Source organism: Syngnathus leptorhynchus, chromosome 6 (genome assembly GCF_054491065.1).
Source record: "Syngnathus leptorhynchus isolate UIUO chromosome 6, UIUO_Slep, whole genome shotgun sequence".
Lineage (NCBI taxonomy): Eukaryota > Metazoa > Chordata > Actinopteri > Syngnathiformes > Syngnathidae > Syngnathus > Syngnathus leptorhynchus.
In genome coordinates this window covers 13,112,936-13,127,185 of record NC_141200.1, presented here as the reverse complement: position 1 = coordinate 13,127,185, position 14,250 = coordinate 13,112,936, and the positions used below count along the sequence as shown (strand labels likewise).

Genomic DNA, 14,250 nt, shown 5'->3' with positions numbered 1-14,250 from the left:
GAGCACTCAATGAGGAGGGGTGGGGACATATGTGTCAAGAAGATGTCACGCTGTAAATGCCACCCCACATATCAGCTTTGAGGTCAAAACGGGGGTCTTGATTATAATTTGTCCAATTTCAGGATTACAGGAAAGGACACAGTGAACACCAATATACTGTCCATTAACAACTGTGAGGGAATACACTTTTCATAGAAGTTTTTTCACAAAAGTTTGAGTATCCAACTTTGAAAAGGAAATAGTGTCTCAAGACACAAGAGATTCAAGAGATTCAAGGGATTTCAAGAACTCCCAATGCTAACATCAACACACGCTGTCCTGAAATATATTCATTTGCTAATTAAGGATGCTAAGAAAGCAATAGTTACGTAATTTCCGGACTATAAGCCGCTACTTTTTGCTCAAGTTTTTAAACATGCATCTTATTGTCCAATGCGGCTTATCTATGGATTTTTCTGGATTTTTTTGATATTGTAAGAGGGTTTGTTTTGATTATACAGGTAATAGAAATGAGGACATTTCATGTAAAGGGCATGAGGAGAAGAGAAAAATGCTGCTGTCAGTGTGCTACTGGTTTAAACAGAACAGGCCATGTTTCATACTTAATAAGTTATGCAAATATGTACCAGTAACTTGTTTGTCAAAATGTTAAAAAAAAGAAATGCATCCTACAAAGAGCCATCTCTTTCCTCACAATTCCCTTTGTGCATATTCTCTTATATGTGGTAATTCAATATTGTATGAGGGTTTGTTTTGATTATACAGGTAATAGAAATGTGGACATTTCATGTAAAGAGCATGAGGAGAAGAGAAAAATGCTGCTGTCAGTGTGGTACTGGTTTAAACAGCACAAGCCATGTTTCATACTTAATAAGTTATGCAAATAAGTACCGGTAACTTGTTTGTCAAAATGTTAAAAGAAGGAATGCATCCTACAAAGAGCCATCTCTTTCCTGACAATTCCCTTTGTGCATATTCTCTTATATGTGGTAATTAAACATTAAAACCCCTGTGCCTCATAGTCTGGTGTTACTTATATAGGAACAAAAGAGGATTTCCCCCTAATTTTAGCTGTTGTGGTTTATATTCAGGTGTGTCTTATGGTTCGGAAATTACGGTACTTACGTCAACACCGTATGATACGACACATTAGATAACTAGCCGTAAACTACCAGCAATGAGAGCTTGCTGAGCACCAGCATCTGGCGTCTGATGCCTTGCTTTTTCCAACGAGGTGGACAGGTAATGTTTTGCAATTCACTCTTTATTCTTAAACCTTACATTACATTGAAGTCTGTTCTATTCCTGGTCCATAAAATAAGAAGGTATTCTGCCTTGTATTACGCTTAAAGTTGTGTTCATAAAATCGACACGGTCATATTTAACATTTTGAGTGGAATCTATTTGTTTATTTTTTCATGTATGATCTGTTTATTTATTCATTTTGCAACTGTCAAACAAGTGGAGTAACAGCACTTATTATCTAGCGGTGAAAGAAATGATCCACCATATATTTTAAACATCAAAGAAGAGGATGACAATGCAACTCCAAAGCTGCTAATGCTGCTGAACTTTTAGTTTGTTCCAATTTAAAAAATTTCAAGTATGTGTGGAGTAATTGGTTTGAGGGAAATTGTCACCTTTGCCATTAACTGTGCATCCATTCTTAAATGTCCTAAAAGAATAAACGGGAAGTTAACCACTGTAATATTAATGTTTAATCAACCATGCAACACTCTTAAAACACTCTCTTAACTTCAAATATGAATGAGGTGTGATAAAAAGGTGCAATGCACCAGATAGAGCGTACTAGTCACAAAAAGCTTCTGATAAACAAAAAACAATTTTCAATTTCAGTAAGTAGTCTACAGTGTGTGTATTTAGCCTTGACATTTATATCAGTTTTTATATGGTATTCCTCATTAATTTTACTTCACAAGTCATGGCTCTTGTGCTCCAATTTGTTTTGTTGTAGTTTCTTTGTAATTGTTTTGATAGATTTTTTGCCAATGTTTTTTACCACCTTACATTTATTTTTCTCAGTTGTATTCCTGATTGTTTGCCTGTGGTACCATTTGTGTACACTTACAAAGCTGGTCCTGCCAAGTGAATGCTTACTTCCATTCAGCATTCATAAAAAGTCATCATGTCAGGACAATAACATATCCAACGCAGAACTAATTTCTGGCAAGATTCTAAACACTAGGTTGTTCTAAACACTACCAGAAGATCTGGATGACAAATGGATTCATTTTCAACCATTTTAAAAAATCATATGGAAGCTTATGCCAATGCATTTTTTTTTGCTGGACTGGTTCTGTATCTGTATCTTTAACACCAGAGAGGATTTATCCTGGCTGACACCCTTCTCCCTTGCTTGATTTGCTCACTTGTCTCATTCAAGTAGCCAATTAGAGCCAATTGTAAGACTCTGCCTGTCACAAGTGCTCTTCAGTTCCCCCCAAAGAATTGTGATCTTTCACATGGGTGTGTCTGGAGGACTGTGTGGATGTTTTGATGTCATCACTTCAGCAAAGCATTTCAAGATATAGAGTACAATTCTCCACAAAGTATTATGCTGGCATCATGACGATACTCTCAAGTGGTCTCAAATTATACACATACTGACACAGGCGCACACACATTTTGCCAAGCCAAGTACAACCACCTCTTTCTCTCTGAGATGAGTGACAGTAAATCCAAAAATAGCCCATTTGACAGCCACCCTTCAGAGTAAGATGCTTGATGACCAGCTCAACAAACACTGGCACTTCAATGCTGACGGCAACAGTAGCATTTTTATGGAAGTCAATTTATGATGGACTGTCCTCACACATGGTATACAGTATACATCCATTATAGTCTGCTGTTATGCATGTTATTATAAAAAAGAAACATGTGGTAGATTTTGATATATTTTGCAACAACATATTTTAGTAAACAATCATGAGCCTCATTAGTTTTGGAGGTCTACGAGGATGCAGAATACCTCAGCGAGAATAGGCACACACTATGTACTCAAAACAAGTAATTATCTCCCATTAATGATTTTATCCGTGAAAAATTACACACAATCTCCTGCAGTTGCTTGCTTGCTCAATTGAAGGATATTGACTGTTGAAATTCCTTTTTATATTAAGACATGTTCACTTGTGCAATATGAATTTGCCACAGTGCCTACTACCTAGCCACAGGCATTAATTTGCAAGACCATGGGGCCTTTTTTGGTAGACTGGCACCCATTTAGTAAAAACGAGCATAAATTCATTTTCATGCCGTTTTAGGTATAGTCGAGCGTGTTTGGAGCCGTCTTGTGCCTCTCTGGGCATTCCAGCGTAGGGTGTTGCCTCGTCCCCGACTCATCCAACAACTCGGTAACAGAAAGTAGTCTGTGCTCGGTGTACAAACTGGGACATCTTCATTTACATGCAGGGGCAATGGTCAAGTTCAGGATGTTTGTCAAATTTACTTCAGAGCCCCCCCCGACACATTTTGAAATAAAAAAAAAATTAGATAGGCTCCAGCACGCCCGCGACCCCCGTGGGGACTCAGCGGTTCAGAAAATGGATGGATGGATAGACTAAATCCATTTTTTTTTGTAGTCGGCGCTAAAAATGATGATAGTCAAGTCGATTTCAACAAATCTATGATTTTTTATTTTTATTTTAGTTCAGCAACTCCAAACACAAGCTTGCTATCACTCTCTCAAATTGCATGTTCCTAGGTCCTGCTCCTCTCTTTACATCATCACACCTCCCATCAGAATTCCATCAAGGACGGAGGTAGAAATGTTTTAGGGTAGTGAGACCATCGCTCCTCAATGTCGTTTGATGGAGACCTCAGTAACACTTTGCGTCTCCTCATTTTTATCGTGGTGAATGACTTAAGGGGCATGTTATACAAACACTCAACTCAAGGTTCGAGTTGCTACCTAATTGGCTCGAAGACAGAGGGCCGGCTCCACAAAGAATGAACTGTGGCCGCTAATGACATACCAGCGCCAACACAGCCACAAACTTTGACAGCTGAGTACAGTTTGCCCTTTCACCCAGATTGCACACATGGCAAAGAAAAATGCAAGCTTTGCCCAAGAACACCTGTCTTTGCAAAACAATGGAAAAAAACTCTTTCACTCAATTCGATTCACAACTGAAAACACACTGGTTTAAAAATGCCTACTCAACCTGTCACAGTTATATGATCTGAAACCACATTTTTCTACATTTTCAAATTTGGGGCTGGATGGAAATGTTGTTTAAATAAGTGAAATATGAAATAAGAAGAAGTTATGAAAGAAAAACAGGAAGAAAAAACATTCCATTAAAAATGTAAGCATAATCTGGCAAGAGTATTATACATATATACATATATTCATCTATACATATATATATATATTCATTTATTTTAGAGCAGTTCATTTGTTCATTTAAAGTATAACAATGCATGTGACACATTTGTAAAGATGTTACATAAGGAAGGCCATTTTGTCATTGCAAATAGTAAGACTCAGTAAACAATGCAATGGGTAACTGAGCCACAACTTTTGAAAGTATGTGAATAAAACAGTGATTCCAAATGGCACCTGTTCATTATATGTAATCAAACCTTGTTTCAGTCTTTTGCTTGAGTAATGACCACTGTCCACACAAAAACAACATCTATTGTTTTTGCAGTACCTAATAACCACAAAGAGGCAGAAGCAGCGAAGAATGGCGTTAGGATAGTCTGTCAGCCCCTAATGTGTGCACAAAACAGTCCAAACGGGAAGTGACAGGCACAAACCGTGGACGCTGACAGCATTCCATTGTTCCTTTGCAAATGGCCAAAACACACCTTTCTATGGCCAGAGTGAATGGGTGATAAAATGGTGCACAGGGAGATCCAGATTAACCAACACAGGTCCAGAACTTTGTATTACAATATATTCACATAGTGTTGTTTATATACTGATGCTTTTTCAAAATGACATTACATGGATTAAATGGATTCAGTTTGTTTTTTTCCCTTCCTCTTGTTTTCTCCAGCGTTAGGATTAGGGTTAATGCATGTGACAGACAATCTAATGTTTGTTTGATTCCACCCGTATAAAAAAAAAAACAAATCAGCATCGGCCGGATTCTTTGTTGGTGTAAACAATTCACTAACTTATAGTTGGTGGAATTTATCCGGTGGTACAGTGTCTCCAAACATGAAGGCTGTGGATTTGTACCCAAACTCTTGACTACCTTTAAAAAAAAAATATATATATATATATATATACTGTATATCGTATTTACTTTGAATTGCTGAGCGACAAAAATTTGAAATTAGATGAGGTCCACTTGAAATTGAAAAACAATGTTTAAGATACAGAAATAAATTGGACTATGATTTGCTGTGTAAATCCAGTCTGACGAATACTCACTGCAAGACTAACAAGGCTGTGAACTCTGACGGCTGTTTGACATCAGCTACCTTTGAACATTTTGTGTTAAATATTCAAAATAAATCAACACATATTATATCAATTAAATATATTTAAAATAAATTATCACAACCCTACTGACATTATGTAAACCTGTTTCAAGTTGGTATTGTACAAGCTCAAAATGTTCAAATTGCAGGTGGAGCAGAAGTCACCTTGCAACAATAAATACTTGTGGGGCCCTCTTGGGCTCAATGCGTGAATGGTCCAAAATGTACAAAAACATGCACCAGGTGTATAGTTAAAGTCACTTCTGGATCAAATGTCTAAATGGTAGTGTGAATGTGTTTCTTTCCGCTCCAATAAAAAGCAGCTGTCTTTGTATAGGCAGCTGTTTCTTGGCTCAAAATCGTGTGACCAATTTTTCACAAAGAGTAAAAGCTGAAAGCATACTTTCCAGATGCGAATTGAAGTATCAACCTCCAAGATGTATTCACAAGGTTTACCATCAGGTTAAAAGGTACTGAATGCAGTTGTTGTTAATTGTTATAGGTTGAAAAATATTTTACTGTACCAATGAACCAAAACATCAACATTAATTCATTTGTTCCACTCTGTGGAATTTAAAGATGGAACATAATCCATTCCTGGTTTACCTTTTTCAAATTGCACAAACATTTGTTTATTTTTTTTTCTATACGCACACACTTTAGGAACTAATTCTCTCTTTAAGAATAGTTATATAGTTTGTATGAGGGTAACGTCAAGCAGACATTTTACAGTAAAGTATACGCGCTACTAATTTACTCATTTCACTACAATATGACTCTTTTGCTCATTCACTTCATTTCATTTATTTGGAATCAAGTTTCTTGAATGAATTTGAATGAAGTATGTATAGAAGAAAAACCACTCTACCTTCTGTCGAATCTCTTCTTCCATTTTGATGGGGGAACCAAACTCAGCAACTTGTCGCACCCCCTCACTGGCATAACCTCCATACTCCCAGAGCACATAACCTCTGGAATGGGATGCACCAATCAGTGCAGACCAGTGGTTGGCCCGTCCTGTAGGACAGAAACGTAACAAATATTGATACGTAAAACCTGCTATCTTACAAGAATGAAGAAGGACCTGACGTAAATAGTTGGATAGGTTACTCTAGTATGAATTTCCTCTACTTAACCATGGCACACATTTTACATCACTTAAATGTCAGGGCACATTGTCATTTCCCATAATGCATAAATAATGAAGACATAGGTCTCAAATTTTGGGGTAAGAGAGAGAGAGAGAGAGAGAGAGAGAGCGAGAGAGAGAGAGAGAGAGAGAGAGAGAGAGAGAGAGAGAGAGAGTTAAGTATGCAGTGTATAGTAGATAAATAGAAAAAAAATACATATATGGTCCTTACATTTATGATATAGCATATTAGAGAATGTTTTATTTGTATGGTAGCCTATATGTGTGCATATATACTGTATGCATGACATGCTTGGAATTTCATCTCACTGGGATAGTCTTTGGGATGCACTTTCTCTGACCAGTTTCCATAGAAAGTGAGTCTATATTTGGCTGTCCCACAGGCACAACACTCCAAGGCAGGGTCTGCTGTTGCCTCCCCAAATACACGTTCTGCACAGAAAAGATTGACTCACATTATCTTGGGAAATTTTTGCAAAGACAGTGTCAAGAAAATATCCTAAAGTAGAAAGAAAAAAATACTATTTTTGAAAATTACAAATCCAAAGGCAAATTGTCACATTAATTACTTTTAGCCTTGAAGCGCAGTCATCCGTATGCATATCCATTATTCTCCTTGACCAGTATTTGGCATTGACAGGATGAGGCTAATTGAATATTTATCATCGCAGAAAATTAGTCTGAAGAAATCCTGTCATGCTACCCAACGTTTTTGTAGGATGAGTACAACTTCTACAGCAAAATTTGCAAGCACATTTGAATACAGATAGAGGATTGCTTGTCCGTATAATAGCCTATTTTGGTCAGGAAATAACTTTTTAAAAGACTTCCGAGTTCTGTCAGAGAAATAGTTTGCCGCATTGCTTAAATCAGCATTTTCAAAACTAAGATGCTTCAATCCCCAAATGCAAACAAAAAGACGTAAACAAAACAGAAAGGCAGCATTGTTACAAATCTGGCATGGATGTTAGTCTGCAGCAAATTCAAAGCAACCTGAAGGCTGAGACATAGCTCTGTGGCAAAACACAAAAGAATATTTCAACATAGACTCCCAGGAGAGCACAGCTTTCCTCTCTGCTTTGCTTGGCGTCATTTCCAAAAATGGCACCGAGATACTGGGAGATGATGTGCACTTATTAAATAAAATGAGACATGGTGAAGCCCAGCCCTATATTTGCTGGTGAAGGATATGATCAGCAAGGGTGGAGATGATGATAGGCAGCTGTCATTACCTTTCTCACATAGCCGGATGGTAAGAGAGCCCTCATCTTGGAAATAGATGATTTTCTTCTGGACAATGCTTGCTCTGCAGACAGAGAATAGTGCACAGAGACAGACAGAGTTGAAAATATTAAACTTGCAGAGAAAACTTTTTATTGGGAAGAAATAGGACCAAATAAGCCATTTAATATTGTTAACTCCTTCCAATCATCAAATCTACACATGCATCCATTATTTGAACACATGAGGATCGTGTGCGTGCAGAAGCCTATCCCGGAGTGAGCTGTTCAGTTGGCGTGGTACACCTTGAACTAGTTGCCAGCCAATAGCAGGGCACATACAGACAATCAGTCATATTCACAATCAAACCTACAGACAATTTGAGGTGTTAAATTGGCCTACCATCTCTGGAATGTGGGTGGAAACCAGAGTACCCAGGGAAAACCCACACAGACACAGAGAAAACATGAGAACACCACACTGAAAAGCCAGAGCTGGAATCAAAACCAGCACCTCTGAAATGTGAGGCCAAATGCTAACCAGTGCTCCACCGTGCTGCCCCAATCATTAAATGCATTGGATGAATTAATATTGTTACCCCTGGATTTCTTTTGGAGTACAGCAATATATGTATACTATAACATCTCTCGCAACTGTAGTGTAAATTTGCTCTTTCTTTAAGGTGACAGTTATTTTTTGTATTTATAAGTAATGTTTAAATTATAAAATGTAATGTTTAAACTTGGCTCGAGACTACAAGCAAAATGACTGCATTATAACCTTTTTTTTTTAACATGTGAAAGTAAGAATTGTATCTGGTCCCTTTTGTGGGGGTGCACTCTTTTTAATGCTCCTTCCATCACAGGCATTGTATTAGAAATTGTGGTTACACGTCACGCTCTTTTCAGTCTTCTGTAATTCACGCACTATAGTTACGCCGAACACTTTGGACCTAAACGTGGAATGCAGACGCGCACGCTGTTTCACTCATACAATATATCAGGGTTCACGCCAGATCCACAAATGCACATTAGTCCATGCATCCCCATGGATAAAATATGCTGCGTGAATTCTCATGTTAATTTCTGGCGAATCTCCTCATACAAATGCTTCTCCTATCATGTATTTATCGTTGTTGCTGTTTATTCATCCGACGCATACAATGTCGGCACTTGAGCCTGATGAAAAAAAATCTTCATCTATACATCATTTTTGTCATATTTAGATGCTCAAAGAGTGTGTGTATTGTGAATGAAAGACTCTCCAACATCCTGATCGGCCACATTGAGGATAACCCTGCCAGATTAGAAAGAAATATGTTTCAGTTTACAATGGAAATGGAGGCCCCAAAGTTAGAGCTGCCCCCTCTGTTCTTAAATAAACAAGTACATTTTCTAAAAAAAAAAAAAAAAAAAAAAGGAATACGAAATACATGCATGTCTGTTGTTCTCTGTATTGTTAAGAACATTTATTTTGGCTTCTTTTTTTTCCTTTTTTTTTTATCACAGACAAATTGTTTAGGTTGAATTACCTGGCATGTTTCGGCGTGTACTTCCGCCTTCATCAGCTGATGAATGTGGAAGTACACGCCAAAACATGTCAGGTAATTCAGCCTATACATTTTGTCTGTGATGAAAGAACCAGGAAAATAATCTACAAGAGAAGACAAAATGAACATAGTACAACTATTTTGGCTTCTTTTACGCTGCCTACCACAGTGACTCGAAGGGAAGAATTCAAAAGAATTGTTCTTCAAAAGATGTGTGACTCTTGACAGACACAAGCCGTTGATAGATACATTTCTCATAAAAGTGCCAAAAATATACTCTAACTATATAAACTATCATTAAGATGACTTTGTCAAGTTATGGAGTTCAAATCTAAGTCAGTCTGACTCGAATCAAATCGTATGACTTGGGTTTCCCGTCTCAGGCAACAATATTTTCAAAACTGTTTTGCATTATTTTTTTGGTAGTCTATATTGCTTTACATGAAATCAGTATGTGGAGCCAAAAAAAGTGGACTGCCGTGATATAGTACAAATGAGACCATACTGTGTGTTTATATAGACACAAATTCTAAATTGTGTTTTGTTGTGTGGGTTTGATGGCACCACAAACAACAGGAACAAATTAAACCATCAACAAACGCCTTATCATGTACTTCTCTTGTAAGAACTCCTTTTACTTGTTCTCTACAAGCCTTTCATTTGCAAATACAGTGTGACAGAATTTTGGCTAGTGTGTCACATTTGGTGCATCAAGACATGTGCCAGTTTGATGGTTCTCGGAGCTCATTATCACGCGCATTGCTCTGAGCACAAATAACTGTGAAGCCACGGCTAAGACTGAGGAAATGTTCTGCCAAGAGCCCATGCCTCAATTTATTTGCAATGTTATGAACCACAGACATCTGCTGTATTTTTATTTCATTTGAAAACTCTCTCCCTCAATATCAAGGGTATTATAAAAATGCCAATACCCCTAATATTTACTCTGTGTCTCCTTGGGTTTGCAGACTCATGTCCCTTTAACTTCATCATTAAAACTGCTTTTAGTGTCACGGTGCTCTTAATTGTACTAGATTTCCCCCATTTGTCAGAGTCTCAATTTTGTCTTATAATTAATTAAGGCCTATTTATATTCAAACGTGTGGGTGACAATATTTCATGTCTCATCATTTATTTTAAATTGTCAGTTTTTAGTCCTCTCCTTCATGTTGCCATGTCCTTATATTATTTTGTTTTAGAAGCTTTACTTTCTGCGCTCATGTTTCCTCATTATGGTAAATGGACCCCTTTCGTATAGCGCTTTATCTAGACTGTATAATGATTCTGTCCACCTGTGGCCCATTACCTGTGTATAAATAGTCTGCGCCTACCCCTGTCTGTTGTCAAATTGTCTAGTTTCCTGCCACGTCCTGAGACAGTTCATGTGTGAAAGCCAGACCTTGTCAGAGTTAAGGGCAAAGAGGTTTTTTTTTTTTTTTTTACTAATTCGCACCTGCCTTTGCTAGTTTTCTGAGTTACTTTTCTTGCAGTTTTTGTCTAGATTTGCTGGGATTTATATTTGTTGATGGTGTGAGTAATGGTGGCGCACTGGTTAGCACGTCCTCCTCACAGTTAGGAAGGTGCCGGTTCGATTCCACCTCCGACCATACCTGTGTGGAATTTGAATGTTCTCCCCCGTGCCCACGTGGGTTTTCTCTGGGCACTCCGGTTTCTTCCCACATCCCAAAAACATGCTCGGTAGGCCGATTGAGAACTCCAATTTGCACCTAGGTGTGAGTGCGAGTGTGGATGGTTGTTTGTCTCTGTGTGCCCTGCGATTGGCTGGCAACCGGTTCAGGGTGTCCCCCGCCTGCTGCCCGATGACCACTAGGATAGGCTCCAGCACGCCAGCAACCCCCGTGGGGACAAAGCAGTACAGAAAATGGATAGATAGTCTGAGTATATTATACTGATCTGATGTTCTCTTATATATGGAAATTAACACACCTGCATCTTATAGTCCAGTGTGTCTTATAAATGAACAAAAAAGGGTTTCCACTAATTTTAGCTGGTGCATCTTATATTCGAGTGTGGTTAATAGTCCAGAAATCACAGTATTCAAATGTTGACGCAGTAGAAAGTAATGGTAATAACGCCCATAAAACTAACTTTAGGTAACTAATTTCTTGCTTTTAATTTATGGGATAATCTAATTTTACCAAAGTTGAAACACAGTTTTTTTTAATACACAGTAAATTGTATATTAAATGCGGTGTTACAATTAATTGATTATTTTACGACTACTGCGTAATCCAAATACATTCTGGCACCACAAATAGGCTGCTTGTTGGGTAGAGCTCCTTAAAAAGACAAAATATCATGGATTCCGCACTATTTCGAATTCATTGAGGTCAAATCAACGACATCCATGTGAAATGTACATTGTGCCCCCGACCGAAGACTTTGTTGACATCCGTTGTACCCTAGTAGAAGGACTGTTTAGCCTGAGGAAACTAGTGGTTACGCCAAGGAGAAACAGGATGTCTGATAAGAGCTTTGAAATGCTGCTGCTTCAGAGATACAATAATTGTTTTGAAGGGGAAGATGGGTAGCCTATAATATTTAAAAAAATATTTGAACTCATTTGAGTTCTACAGATTATCTGTCTCAAGTTATGAACATTTATTTAATTGCTACAATTACTGTGAACATATTTTACATTATTGAATTGTTAAAGTTTAAAAGCAATACATGAACCACGGAATGTCTGCAAGATGACTTGTCTGAGCTTCTAAGTTTATTTTATATAATATTTGAAATCGTGAGTTCTACAGATTATCTGTCTCAGGTTGTGAGCATTTATTTAATTCGCTACAATTACTGTGAACATACTTTATATTATCTAACTGTTAAGGTTTAATAGCAATACATGAACCACAGAATATCTGCAAGACCACTTGTCTGAGATTCTAAGTTTACTTTATTCCACTGTCAACTACAGAGATAAAACAGTTGCATATATAAATTCACTTGCAATGTGAACAAAGTACAGTGTGTAGATGAACAGATTGTTGTAATGCCTAATATTGACAGTTCTTTATCTTTTGTAAAAAATATATTATTTAAATATTAACTTTTGAAGACACTATTTAAAGTGCAGGATAAGCATCTACAATTATACTGAAGTTTATATCCCTTTCCATTTTACTCATTTCAAATGACTTTATGAAACTGCTCAAAAAATCTTAATTATTTGCTAAATAAGCTATATTTCCGCAGTGAAAATACTTATTTTCCCTGTTAACTAGCCTACTGGAATCCTATTTGAAACAGGAATCATAAAGTGGACATTTGTGGTGATAGTAGTAATTCAGCCAAACAGATGTGACATCATCTTTGGTAGATGTCTCTGGAGATTGAAAAGCCTCACTTCATTTGCTCAAAATATTATTACCTCCTATCGCATTGCTCCTCTGCAGATAGGAAATGATAAAAAGACGAGCTACACAGACCACATTTACTTCCATAAACACTATGTTGAGTGATGGCTCTTTTTTTGTGCGTGCGGCTCTTTTTGGGGATGTATTGTTGTTTACGCACTTGACAGACTGACGTCGCATTTAATATATAATCTGAAATCTGATCTCACCCAAAAATCCAAATTGATCATTCCAGTGTGAAGCCTTGCCTTAGATGTCGTCTGCACTGCAGATTCCCACAGCTTCACAAATTTGCACTGAAGATGTATTCAGTCTGACCTCTTTCACACTCACGGAGAGAGCTTTTACCAAATGGGGCCTGATAATGAGACACCCATGTGCACCTTTAGGTCAGAGTTCATAATTCTGAAATTCACTTAAAACATTCATTACAAGATAATTTTCCACTGATGGGAATTACTATGTTGATACTTTGTAGTAAATTTCAATTTACACATACCACCTGTTTTACCGAATGGGGATTACTATGTTTATACTTTGTGGTAAACTTCAATTTACAGATACCATCTGCTTTGAAAGTTTACATCTACTATCAGGGATGGGCAAGTCAAATGATCGAGGGCGCCATGTTTCATTAGTGCGACTGGGCGGCCGCATTTTCTAACCAGATGTAGGACAAAAATGACAGTGGAAATATTAAACAAAATAACCACCTACTGTGATTTTTTTCAGTGCAAAGGTCTCACTTGCATAATAGCCATTCCAGGATGGCACAAATTGCCGAACAGCAACCCAACATAAGGTAGAAGACCTTTTCACAAATATCAAATCACAGGAAATGTCAATGTTATTTAGATACTATGTCTGCATGCCATTCCGTCCATCCATTTGCTAAACCACTTATCCTCTTGATGGTTGTGGGCGTGGCTGGAGCCTATCCCACCTGTCTTAGGGTGGCAGGCGGGGTAAACCCTGAACCAGTTGCCAGCCAATCTTAGGAGATCATTACAAATTCACAAAAAAATATTAAGCTGACTCATCTTTTAGTATATAGTGGTGTTTATGACATGGTGCCAGTGCAACTATGTCATGTCTACCAAAATCTAAACCTCCAATATGCAAGTATTTGTTTACCAGGGAGGACGGGGGGTTGCCACCCCAAAAAAAACAAAAATAAAAATAATACAAAGAAATACTGAAAGAAAAATCTGTGAATAAGTGAACTCACGGCTGCTGAGTGACTGTGGTAGTCTACTATGGTAGAGAAAACATGTAATTGAATTTAACATTTAATTTTGGTGCCTTTTTATTTTTTTTATTAACTTAATCAAGGAGCCACTCAGAGTGTATTCGCCACTGGCCGCCAGTTGATTGTCAGCTCTTGAAAATTTCCACTCATTGTTTTCATAACCTTTTTGTCTCAATTATACACACTTTCACCTGTTCTTGATCTGAACCTGCCTCAGTGTTGCTCTCGAGTTGCTTTCCTTCAATTT

General features: G+C 37.6%; 1 protein-coding gene across 2 annotated transcripts in view; it reads right to left on the bottom strand.

Annotated features, from left to right (window-relative positions):
* spon1b (spondin 1b) overlaps positions 1 to 14,250 on the bottom strand; it is a 58,348-nt gene that overhangs the window by 19,237 nt on the left and 24,861 nt on the right. For both annotated transcript variants that reach the window (XM_085914980.1, XM_085914981.1), the window contains 3 exons: positions 7,837 to 7,910; positions 6,914 to 7,036; positions 6,323 to 6,471 (listed from right to left, as the gene is read on the bottom strand). In XM_085914980.1, coding sequence (XP_085771106.1) covers positions 6,323 to 6,471; positions 6,914 to 7,036; positions 7,837 to 7,910 — 346 coding nt within the window. The remainder of the gene's footprint in view (positions 1 to 6,322; positions 6,472 to 6,913; positions 7,037 to 7,836; positions 7,911 to 14,250) is intronic.